Source organism: Natrix helvetica, assembly GCF_964273705.1.
Source record: "Natrix helvetica genome assembly, chromosome: Z".
In the NCBI taxonomy this organism is placed as follows: Eukaryota; Metazoa; Chordata; class Lepidosauria; order Squamata; family Natricidae; genus Natrix; species Natrix helvetica.
The window spans coordinates 85,407,042-85,419,739 of record NC_138554.1 but is presented as its reverse complement, the minus strand read 5'-3'; the positions used below and the strand labels follow the sequence as shown (position 1 = coordinate 85,419,739).

At 37.7% G+C, this 12,698-nt stretch overlaps 1 protein-coding gene across 2 annotated transcripts in view; it reads left to right on the top strand.

Moving 5' to 3' along the window:
- DNAJC13 (DnaJ heat shock protein family (Hsp40) member C13) overlaps window positions 1-12,051 on the top strand; it is a 111,519-nt gene extending 99,468 nt beyond the window's left edge. The window contains exons 51-58 of one of the 2 annotated variants that reach the window (XR_014176804.1): window positions 269-311; window positions 803-976; window positions 2,140-2,319; window positions 8,491-8,631; window positions 9,845-9,988; window positions 10,204-10,303; window positions 10,707-10,822; window positions 11,262-12,051. Coding sequence is in view for 1 of the 2 variants with exons in the window: in XM_081971066.1 (XP_081827192.1) it covers window positions 269-311; window positions 803-976; window positions 2,140-2,319; window positions 8,491-8,631; window positions 9,845-9,988; window positions 10,204-10,303; window positions 11,262-11,359 (880 nt within the window). In the remaining variant the exon portion in view is untranslated. The remainder of the gene's footprint in view (window positions 1-268; window positions 312-802; window positions 977-2,139; window positions 2,320-8,490; window positions 8,632-9,844; window positions 9,989-10,203; window positions 10,304-10,706; window positions 10,823-11,261) is intronic. The other variant, XM_081971066.1, reaches the window with a different exon arrangement.
- The last annotated feature ends 647 nt before the right edge of the window (window positions 12,052-12,698 follow it).

The following is a 12,698-nucleotide window of genomic DNA, read 5'->3' as shown; positions in this document are numbered from 1 at the left end:
ATATAAACTGACAGCAAACAGCACTCCTTACTAGCACTGATGATGTTACCTAGTCGGGGTAATGAGACATCTACAAAAAAACAAGCAAGCTCAGAGAGCACCAAGAACACTTATTTCAACCCTGAGTTACAAATATTCTCCTTTGTTGGTATTTAATGTCTGGTTTTTTTAAAAAAAATCAAATTCTTAAAATAATTCAGCTGAAGATTGCACATTGCTAGCCTGAGTCTGTTTCCAGAGAAAATAGTTTTCTTTCCTCTTTTTAAAGGCACTTTAAACTGCAAAAGGACAACCCTGACATTAACTGGAAGGTAAAAACATCTTAATATAAATATAATTAAAATATTTACATTTTGTTTTATATTGTTGCTTATGTCCTGTCCATTTTCATTCTGTGCCTGCACTGATTCTTTCATTGCCTGCACTGATTGTCATATTGGGACTTTGTGGAACATATTTCTTAAAGCTGGTACACTCAAAATACATCAGTATGCAACCCTTATAATTTCCAACTAATGTGGCTATTTACAGGGCAATATTGGGGAAGTGGCAACAGTATATTTTATCATGTATTAAATAACTAAGTTGAAGTTCCTCTTTTCCCTAATCACCAGCTATCCAACTGTCCATTATAGACTTCCTATTAAATTATCAGATTTGCAAAGCAATCTAGTACAGATGCTTAGTTTCAGTTTTAGATATCTTATTTCTTTCTTCCTTTTGCCTATAAATAAAAAATAGCTGAACCTTTTATGTCAGGGAAATAGAATAACTTTTTTTCTCTTTTTTTGGGTTGATTTAGTTGCCTGAAGACTTTGCTGTTATATATGGGGAAGCAGAGGGTGAACTGTCTGTAGGAGGTGTCTTCTTAAGAATCTTTATTGCCCAGCCAGCCTGGGTTCTACGGAAACCTAGAGAATTTCTCATTGCCCTATTAGAAAAATTCACTGAACTACTGGAGAAGAATAATCCTCATGTAAGTTTAGTTTTTCAGTTTGACTTCAACTTTGTGTAATTGTTACCATATTTTGGAGTATAAGACGCACCAAGGTTTTGAAGAGGCAAATTAAAAAGTTTTTTCATTGCAAACCTTCCAAAAACGGCCCATTTTTCACAAAAGCGGGCCTGTTTTGTTTTTGTTTTTAAAGAGCATGAATAGCCCTTAGGAGGCTTGTAGAGTGTTCGGCGGGGGGGTGGGGTGGAGAGCGGGCATTAGGAAGCTTATAGAGTGCTCCTGGGAGCTAGGGGGGAAACATTTCTGCTCATTTCTGCTTTCCCCAGCCCCCAGGAGGTCTCTGAAAGCCTCCTACAAGCTATGCATGGCCATTTTGGTGAAGGGGGTGGGATTTCAGAAGGCAAAAAATGATGTATTCAGTGTATAAGAGACACCCAGATTTTCACCCTCTTTTTTGAGGGAAAAAGATGTGTCTTATACTCCAAAAAATACGGTAATTTAAATTTTTGAAAATGATAGAATCCTTCTCATTCATAGAAAAAGAAATAAATTTAGGAAGAAATAAATTTGAATTATTTTCTAGCTAATATTCACTAATTTAAAATTGAGTATTTCTGTTGATAGCAGCATTCACTTAAGTAGACTTACATTAGAGTTAATGAAATTTTACTTTTGAATAAATAAATTAGCTTTTTTATTCTTTGTTCTGGTAATAGGATATTTTATATTGATTAACAGTTCAAGATGATAAAAGACATACTATAGATTGAAATCAGTGAAGCCTATGAAAATAGTTTTTCAAATGTCGAAAATAAACTAGCAGCAGTATATCATGGAATGTATGCATGATTGATTCATTATTCATAACAACTTGTGTACATAACAATTAAATCGATTTATGCAGCTTGAATTTTCTCCAGTGTAAGTTCCAAACCATGAAAACTATCTGGAGTATAGATTTATCAAAAAAAGAAGCTGTGTTTTGAATACAGTTTAAAAATATTTCATTCATGTAAAACCTGTTATTGCTGTTTACTCATGTTTTTCAATCAGATTAATATAAGTATAAGTATAATCTTTATTGTCATTGTACTTAAATACAACAAAATTGGTTGTAATATGATTAAAGTTTAACCTGCTATATGTGCCATTGTATAATTTACTTTCTTTGTGTTTTGAAACAGGGGGAAACTTTGGAAACAATAACAACAGCAACAGTATGCCTCTTTAGTGCTCAGCCTCAGCTAGCAGACCAGGTTCCCCCACTGGGTCATCTTCCCAAGATTCTTCAAGCTATGAATCATAAGAACAATGCTATTCCTAAAAGTGCTATGCGAGTCATACACATACTATCCGATAATGAGGTATACAGCCTTAAGTCACAATAAAAGGTGTATGTTTGTCAGGGTAGGCCTTTTTTTGGGAGTTGGCAACAGAATAACAGAGTTGGAAGGGACCTTGGGGGTCTTCTAGTCCAACCCCCTACTAAGGCAGGAAACCCTACACCACTTCAAACAAATGGTTATCCAATATCTTCTTTAAAACGTCCAGTGTTGGAGTATTTACAACTTCTGGAGGCAAGCTGTTCCACTGATTAATTGTTCTAACTGTCAGGAAATTTCTCCTTAGTTCTAAGTTGCTTCTCTCCTTGATTAGTTTCCACTCATTGTTTCTTTTCCTGCCCCCTCAGGTGCTTTGGAGAATAGCTTGACTCCCTCTTCTTTGTGAGAGCTCCTGAGATATTGGAACACTGCTATCATGTCACCCCTAGTCCTTCTTTTTATTAAACTAGACATACTCAGTTCCAGCAACCGTTCTGCATATGTTTTAGCTTCCAGTCCCCTAATCATCTTTGTTGCTCTTCTCTGCACTCTTTCTACATCGTGGCAATGTATTCCAAGTGTGGCCTTACCAAGGCATTATAAAGTGGTATTAACACTTCACATGATCTTGATTCTATCCCTCTGTTATGCAGCTGCTGCACATGGCTGACTCATATTTAAATGGTTGTCCACTAGGACTCCAAGATCCCTCTCACAGTTACTACTATTGAACGAGCTATCAGATATACTTTACCTGTACATTTTACTTTTCTTGCCTAAATGTAGAATCTTACTTTTTTCACCATTGAATTTCATTTTGTTAGACAGTGCCCAATGTTCAAGTCTGTCAAGATCCTTCTGTATCTTAAGCCTATCTTCTGGAGTGTTAGCTATTCCTGCTAGCTTGGTGTTGTCTGCAAATTTGATGAGTTTCCCATCTATCCCCGCATCCAAGTCATTAATGAAGATGTTGAAGGGTACTGGACCTAAAACAGAGCCTTGGGGTATTCCGCTGCATACTTCCCTCCATGTAGATGCAGTTCCATTGAGGACTACATGTTGAGTGTGGTTGGTCAACCAGTTGTGAAATCATCTGGTGGTGATGCTGTCTAACTAATTTTTCTATTTTATCTAGTAGTAGGTTATGGTCTATTTATCAAATGCCTTACTGAAATCCAAGTAAATTATATCGACAGTATTCATCCGATCCACTAATTTTGTCACTTTAACAAAATCAAAGAATGCAGTAAGATTAGTCTGGCATGATCTGTTTTTGACAAACCCATGTTGGCTTTTGGTTATTACTTTGTTTGCTTCTAGGTTTTCACTGATTTATTGCTTGATTATCTTTTCCAGATTCTTCCCTAGGATTAAAGTCAGGCTGATAGGTCTGTAGTTTCCCCTTTTATAAAGATGGGAACTACACCTGCTCTTTTCCAGTCCTCTGGCAGTTCCCCGGTGCTCCAGGATCTTTGAAAGATATAGTTCAGTGGTTCTGAGATCTCATCTGCCAGTTCCTTCAGAACCTTGGGGTGTAATCCATCTGTTCCTGGTGATTTGAATTAGTCTAGGGTAGACAGGTGCTTACTTACCTTTTTCTTCTCTATTTTAACTTATATTCCCAATCTGTTTTTTGTGGTGCTGTTTTTGATAGGTTGGACTGTTTTTTTCCCTTTGTTTAAAGACAGTTGCAAAAAACAAGTTAAGTAGTACTGCTTTCTCCCTGTTGCATCTTTTGCAAAACTCAGAAACTGGCATGGCCAAGCCTTCTGTGCAAGAGATGAACACATTTCCAAAGTTTGGGCACATTGAACCTTTTGTCCCTGCAACATATAAAGATTATCCTGCTTTATGCCCTGTACACATACATTCCCATTTCTTTTTATGAAACACTTCCCATTTACAAATGTGGTCTCATATCCATGCTTGTCTAAGCTAGAGACACTCAGTAAATTATGCTCCATTTCAGGCACACACAATACATTGCTAAACTCTTCCTTCAGATATGGAATCACCACACTGCCTTTTCCAGGGACTTTTGCCTTCTGGCCATTCCCTAAGGCCACTGCATCACCTCCAGCTGGATCCATTCTGAAAAATAATTTTGAATTATTAACAATTGTTTGATTAGCCCCACTGTCTATTAGCCATTTGTCCCTGCTGTTACAATAGCCAACTTTGGCAACAGCAACTTATCCATCTGTTTTCTGTTTTCTTTGCAAACAGTCTTTCTTCAAATGAGTCTTATCACCACAGATGATACACCACCATTCTGTTGCTTTCTTTGTAGAAAAACTTTGCTGGACTGTAATCCATCTCTGCAGATGTCTCGTCTGTCGCTTCTCCTTTGCAGAGATCTTGTCTGTTTTGGTTCTCTCTCTACTCCTTCGACCCCCACCTCAGGAATTTCTCCTTGTGGCTTCTCCTAACATGCTATTTGTTCTCCTCAGAAATTAAACAGGCTTTAAGGGCCTCCAAATGCAACTCTTGCTCTGGTTTGCACTCAAAAACAGCTGAAACAATGTCCCATGTTTTATAAAGCTATTTAACACCAGCAGCACCTTTTGAGATTCAGAAATCTGCATCCCACGCTGTTCCAACTCAATGAATAAAATATGCATGTTCAACAAATGCTGCTCCATAGAATTATGTGGCTGCAGCCTGGCTCTGTACAATTTTCTCGATAAGTACACAATATTGCATGCTGATGCACTCATGTGCACACTTCTCAATTTCAGCCAAACTTCATTTGCAGTCTTCAAGTCAGCTACATTCAAAAATTGTTCATCTTCTAAACTTAAGATGATATAGGCTAGTCCCTTATCATGCTGCCTCTGGTCAGCTGCTACTAATGGTGCCTGGGTGGATTAACAACTATAACCCAGAGCTCCTTAAGGAAACATTCCATCTTTGCAACCCAAATAATATAATTCTTCTGCCCCAAACGAGGCAGAGAGCTCTCCCTGAATTCAACAGCCATCCTGCAAGCTTTCTCTGCCTTGTCCTCTTTTACTGTAACACAGGCAGTCCCTCAGCTTCATTACATTTCAGTCTTGATGTGCTCTGGGCCCATAACATGTCAGAGTTTTTTGTTTTGTTTTGTTTTGCAGCAGCAGCACATCCAGCAAGCACACATAAGTAAATGAATATCATCAGGATTCAATTATATATAAGAAACTTCTTTATATACAGTATCAAACAGCAGAATTCAGCATACAATATCAGGAACACAAGCAATATTCATAAAAGCAAGTCATTACAGAGTAGAGAGATACAGAGGCCTACATTGTACAGAAGGCTGAGCAAAGTTACAGAGACCTAACCAACTCTTATATACAGTTCAGCAAGTCTAAGCCGCCCCCAGATTCCAAACTGTCTCTTATGGCCCCATACAAACAAATACTGTGTTTCACTATTCAAACAGTCCCCATTGACTGTTACCATATCTATTCCAGTCTATGAACATACTCTGACAGTTCTGCTTTCTCCCTGCTTTCTCCACCTTCTTGGCACTTTCTCCCAGCAATGGATGAATTGTTTCCTTAAGTTTTTTCTTGTTTTTAAATTTTGGAAGAAGCTTTTTATTATTTTTTACTTTTGTCGCAAGTACTTTGTCTATTGTGAGCCTTAGCTTTCCTCATTTCATCTTTGCAGGCTCCGGCTATTTGCTGATATTCTGCTTTAGTTATGTGCCCCTCTTTCCACTTGTTATACCTGTTCTTTTTATCTTTCAATTGTTAGAGAGTTATTTATGCAGCCATGCTGGTTTCTTTTGAGAGCAGTTATTTTTCTTCTTCATTGGTATTGTGCTAGATTGGGCTTTTATAATCTCACTTTTCAAAATTATGCAAGGTTCTTGTTTTCCCTTTGAGGATTCTCATCCATGGAATCCTTCCCAAGCTCTCTCTAAGTATATGGAAATTAGCTCTCTTAAATCCAGTTTGACTTTGTTCTATTACTTGTGCTTGCATAATGTTGAATTCCAATATTGCATGATCACTTGCCCCAAGGTTCCTGTGGCTTCAATACCTTCTATCATTTCATCTCTGTTCCCTTCTCTACTCTTTGGGAAACAAAATTGTCTGCTCGGTTAGGAACCTGTTGGATCTTCCACTTGGTGCAGAGTTTGTCTCCCAGTTGATATCAAAATAGTTAAAATCCCCCATTACTCTGTAAACCGCTTAGAGCTGTAAAAGCACTATGAAGTGGTATATAAGTCTAAGTGCTATTGCAATTACTATTGTGATCTGCTTAGTACATACCTTAGTTAGCTGACCAGCAAAAAGTTCATCTATTTCCTCTTTGGTTGGGTGACTTATAGTTTACACCTATGGCAATGTCATTTTTTCTCCCTTGATATTGACCCAAATGCATTCAAGATAATTTTCTTCATTGTTGTGCTCTATTTCTTTAGAGATGTGGTTACTTTTTATATATAGTGCAACTCCATCTCCTCTTTATTTGGTCTATTTCTTTTAAATAATTTAAATCCCTCTAGCTTTATGTTCCATTAGTGGGTTTCATCCCACCAAGTTTCTGTAATGGCAACAATATCATATCTACCCTCATTTACTTGAATTTCTAATTCACCCTGTTTATTCCTCATACTCCGTGCATTGGTATATATAAGTCCAATTTGATTGACCCTGTGTTTACTGTCTACATAACCTATGTTGTGCCTGACTGCCCTTAGTTTCTTGCTACCGTTTAATTAGTGCACGAACAGAGTATCAATATGGCCATTTTTTGAAGGCAGGTCTTTAAATGCCACTGCTTGTGTCCTTTTGCCTGTATCTATTCATTGAATGTAGTACCAATGGTCAACTGCTTATTGTAGGAAATAAAAAGACAGCGAAGGGACATAATTAAATGAATCATCAGCCCACATTTGTTACGTTCCAATATTAATTGACTAGATTCTTGAATAGGGTTGAACAATAAATCTTAACTGCATCTTAACATATGATTCTGATTCTTTGTGCTTGACATTAATCTAGACCAGTGATGGTGTACCTTTATTGGCTCACGTGCCAAAAGTGGGGGGAGGGCAGGGGGGGGTCACGCATGGGCGTGCCACACCCATAATGCAATGTGCTATCCCCAGCGTGTATGCGCGTATGACCAGTGCTCCCCCCTCCTCCCTAAAGCCTCTGTAGCACAAAAAACTGGCCCTATGGGCAAACCGGAAGTTTGTGGGAACAGACTTCTGGTTGGTTCGTAGGACCGATTTAGCCCTCCGGAGCCTTCAGGGGTCTTCCAGAGGCTTTCCTGAAGGCTCTGGAGGGCAAAAAACTACCCTACGAGCAAACCAGAAGTCTTCTGGTTTGTCTGTAGGGCCGTTTTTAGTCCTCCGGAGCCTTCAGGGACCTTCAGGAGGCTTTCCTGAAGGCTCTGGAGAATGAAAAATGGTCCTATGGACAAACCGGAAGTAAACGTCCAGTTTGCTCATAGGGTCGTTTTTGTCCTCCAGAGCCCCTGAAGGTCATTTTTTGTCCTCCGGAAGGCCCCTAAAGGCTCCAGAGGGCTAAAACTGGCCTCACGAGCAAACCAGAAGTCCATTCCTAAACTTCTGGTTTGCCCGTAGGGCCAGGTTTTTTCCCTCCAGAGGCTTCAGGAGCTCCTAAAGCCTCTGGGGAGGGGGGCAGGGGAGGCTGTTTTCTCCCTCCCCAGGCTCCTATAAAGCCTCTGGAGCCTGGGGAGGGTGAAAAATGGCCTCAAAAAAAGGCTGAAGTCAGGTGACCAGCACGCACATGCATGCTGGCCAGCTGACAGGGCAACACCTCACGTGCCCTGACAAATGGCTCCGCATGCCACCTGTGGCACACGTGACATAAGTTCACCATCCCGGATCTAGACAATGTTCAGTTATAAACTGGCAGTTGATAATGGTCGATGGAATTCAAGAGGGGTTGGACTTAGACCATTTGTGGGAAAGTAATGACTTTAGGCTGATACTTTTTAAATTCCATTGTTCCAGCTTTGCCTGTTCATCTCCTACACGTATTCCAATTAGTAGAGTGCAAGTAAGCTTTCTAATGGACAGACTGAAATGGAATATAGAAAAAAGCTCCTAAGATTGTTCCTAATATTTCACATATTTCACAATACTACACATATTTCTACTGAGGTCTCTCTGAATCCTCATCAGGAATTCAAATCAATCTTTAACTTGGGTAGTTGTAAAATATTAATATTTTACTTTTGTTTTTATAGCTTTGTGTTCGTTCAATGGCAGTGTTAGAGACAATTTGCCCTTTGATGAATGGAATGAAGAAAAGATCAGATAATGTTGGCATAGCTTGTGAAGCACTTAATCGAATGTTTCAAAGGGAACAAAATGATCTAGTAGTCCAAGTAAGCAAATCTTGTAACTTTCTAATAAAATGGCACTTTATTTGTGGTTACAGTTGTGCATTTTGTTTCTTATTTATTTATACTTCTTTATGTCCCTGTTTCCTTATCCCAAGTGGCTCTGGGTGGCTTGCAATAATATAAAATCATAAATCTAAAAACATTAAAAGCATTAAAACTAAGGTTAACAATTAAATAAGTTAAATCCAAGAATGTGGATGGTACAGGAGTGGACTTTTGTCTCTCATTCAATCAACCAGCTCTAGCATTGCACGCCTCCACGGGGGCACAGAGAGAGCCAGGTTTTAAGACTTCTCCAGAAGAGTGGACGGGGATCTAAATTCTGGAGGTAATGGATCATGACAGAGAACACTTTTCTCCTTGACTCTGCTGATTACAATTCCTTGGATTATCAGACACTGTATTGTCAACAATGTTACTTGATGAGAATTAAGATGGTGGACATTTTTGTTTAGGATTATGTTGTTACTATCAAACGTTAGGAATATGGTATGAACCCTCAAGAAATGACAGATTCCTCAGCATTTACATTTCAGTCAAAATTGACAGGTATATAAGTAATGAAAGTATACGAGTTTAAGAGACATAGAAAAGTTGAAAAAGTTTCAGAGAGGAATTTCATTATGATCATAGGCTGGAAATCAAGCCCTCTGATGAATTGTTAAAGAAACTGAGGATTCATAGCTTCCATAAAGAATGATTCACGATATGCTAGTTGTTTATGAAAATATATTGTCATGTGTAGGACAAACCTATTCTCTTAATACAGAGAGATGAAATTAAAAGAGAGGATTCAGACCAAATATTAAGAGACATTCTTGGCAGAACATTAAGCTGTTCACCTAAAACAGAGGTGGGGAACTATGGCCCCTTTATGACTTTTGGACTTCATCTTACAGAATTCCTCACCTGCATAGCCATAAAAGGGGCATAGTTCCCCACCTCTGGCCCAAAACTATTGTATCCCTCAAACAAGTTGGATAATCCCTGTTAAGAAAACATTCTTACACAGGATTACACAACATCCATAAATTCCTTCCAGCTCATATTCCATGATTCCACATTTGAACTCAATGTATATTCATTTGCTATTGAAATATTTTTAACTTCAGCTAAATGCAATAGGAAGGCTCACAGAAGTCTTAATCAAAATGTCTTAGTTTGAATTTAAGAATATGCTCACATTGTCTTGCAGGCCTTGAAAGCAGATTTAGTACCCTATCTCCTAAAATTGCTTGAAGGTGTTGGCCTTGAGAATCTGGAAAGCCCTTCAGCTACAAAAGCTCAAATTGTTAAAGCACTTAAATCAATGACTCGCAGTTTACAATATGGAGAACAGGTAAAATCCCAAACATGTCTTAAATTCATTTTAAAGCATATGGAATAAGGATTGTAACTTTTATTTTGAAAATACGTTCTTCTGATTGGTGAAGTTATAAAAACTGAGGATTTGGTAAAACCAAAAGTGACACTAAGCCAATTTCCATAAGGATAAGTGAGCCTCTCCAACCTGTACAGCAAGTACAATTTTTCTCTATTTTCTCTCTTTTGTAGGTGAATGAAATCCTGTCTCAATCTTCTATATGGAGTGCCTTCAAAGATCAGAAACATGATTTGTTCATATCTGAAACTCAGACAGCAGGATACCTCACTGGTCAGTGTACTTCTACAGTGAGGGTTGTTGATGTCCTTCCCTGTCTTTTGTCCTTGAAAGATTGCTTAATTGACTTCTAGTTGGTTTTCATGTATAGAGTTGTTAATGGAATTGTTACATAATGCAATACAGACTAAAGTGATGCTCCCATTCATCATTTCTTCTGATGGTTCACATCTGAATAGATGATTGTGAAAGCAATAACAAATACTTAAGGGGTCTAAGGAATAAATAAAAAGGTGACTTCCTTTCGAATCCAGCTTTAATTCTCGGATTACAGGATTATGTTTCAAGCATCAGACCACAAAGCATTCCCAAAATGTGATAAAGTTATGCTTCACTTTTTGCTTCAAGGTGCTTTGCCATCTGTACTTCCCTTGCTTCTGGTTTTTTTCTTCTTCAGGTATCTCCTCTCCTTCCCTTCTATCTGGTAGCAGTCCCCTTCATCTCAGAAGTGGGCTTTAGATCTTCTTTTGGCAGGCAGCTTGCTAAACTTCTCTCTTGCATTCACTAAAGCAGGTAGATACCATTTTGCTCAGTGCATGTAGCCTCTGCGCTATCCCACAGATTATGCTTACAAGATGCATGATGTACCACTGTAGTGAACATAGGCTGTTTTAAATTGGTACAAAATGCTGTAGTTGCTGCTGTCCTTTTGGGGTGATTGACTTCAGGGTTCCAAATTACAACTGTCTAAATAAGAATGTTTTTATTTATGTGTAAAAACCTATTTTCAGTTATGTCAAAACATTATCTAAATAATGCTTGAAGATACATATAGGAAGGATGGAAATCTGAACTCTGATAGCAGACTGCTTATAATTATTCTAGCTAAAGGAATTTGACAACAAAACACTGTCATGTCACAGATAAAACAAGTAATCTTAGTCTGGTCTGAACTGATCTAACAATATACTCAACATTGTTGTTGTTGTTGTTTTCTCTCCTTGTGGAACAGGCCCTGGAGTTGCTGGCTATCTTACCGCAGGGAGGCCTTCATCTATTATGCCCAATGTTCCACCTCCTGTCGATCACGAAGCTGGAGATATTGGCTAAGGGATATGAATGGCCTACACAAGGGACTCAAAGGCAAAGATTTATTTGGTTAAACCTGTAGAATAAATTTTCTCTGCCTTTCCCAGTTTCAAAACAGTGTTATTCCTTTTTCTATGAATATTTTTTTTAGAAAATTTACAATTCTACTGCATTGTAACATAAAAAAGTACTTTGTGGATCAGCCTAAAAGAGTACACAATTTTTTTTCTTGCTGTACATAATCACATTTATTTCTTATATTTTTGTTTACAAGACTGTGAATCAAAACAATTTTCCTAATATTTTGTATTATATTAATTAACATGACTGAAGTTGAACTGCAGTCTCAAAAAATTGGCTAAATCATTTGATCCCCCTAAATTGCACTAGAAGTTTATTTCTTCAATGCTTCAAGTTGGACTTGATCATCCTCTGAGAACTTGACTGGCTTGATGTTGTTTGTCTACATCCCCAATCACTAGCATAAATAAGATCCTGGTGTGTTTAACTGGCTTTACCAAATCAAAAACTAAAATACAGCAAAATGATATTTAAAAATTACATGGTATATAAAAAAGTATTGTGTCATTGTGATATGTTCTATACATTATTCAGTATATAAAACTTTCTATATTGAATGTACATTATACAAATCATTCATATGTACATAAAATTTAAAAGAATAAAGGGAACTGTAAGCCTTGTTGAAACAAGCTTGTATTACTGGTTCATTTCTTGATAAAACTAAAAGGAAAATCAAGATACCTTTATGAATACTGATCTAAATAGGTGTTTTTTTCTGGCTTTGGTGGGATGAGGTAAGAGAATTAGTCAGTTATTTTCAGAGTTCTAGTTAGACATCACAAGAACGGTCAACAACAGAGACAAAAACAGACATTTCTACAAAACATAACTTGGGAATTGTAGGGGAGAAATTAGATCGGAATTTTCCTCCGCTATATGCAATTATATCTTAGCAAATGTTTAGTACTGTTTCAGCTCTTGTATGAGTGCCAATTAATCCTTTTGTGAAACTGACAACAAAGAAGGCTATGAGTTTCAGTGTGTAATTAGAATGATAAAATGGCAATTTTGCTGTGACTTCCACTTTAGAAAGACTGCTATGAATTTGCCACTTTTTCCTTTTTTTCAGTCTCCAAAACAAGGACAGGAATGACTAATTACTTATTGCACATTATCTTAAGTGTCAGAGGATGCACAGTGTGATTACTATTTTGAGACAACCCAGGAGCAAAATACAGTACATAGAGGTTTTGTCTTTCAAACAGTGGTTTATCTATAAGGCATATATATACTACATACATACATACACACAGGTACTACACAAAACCAGGCAATC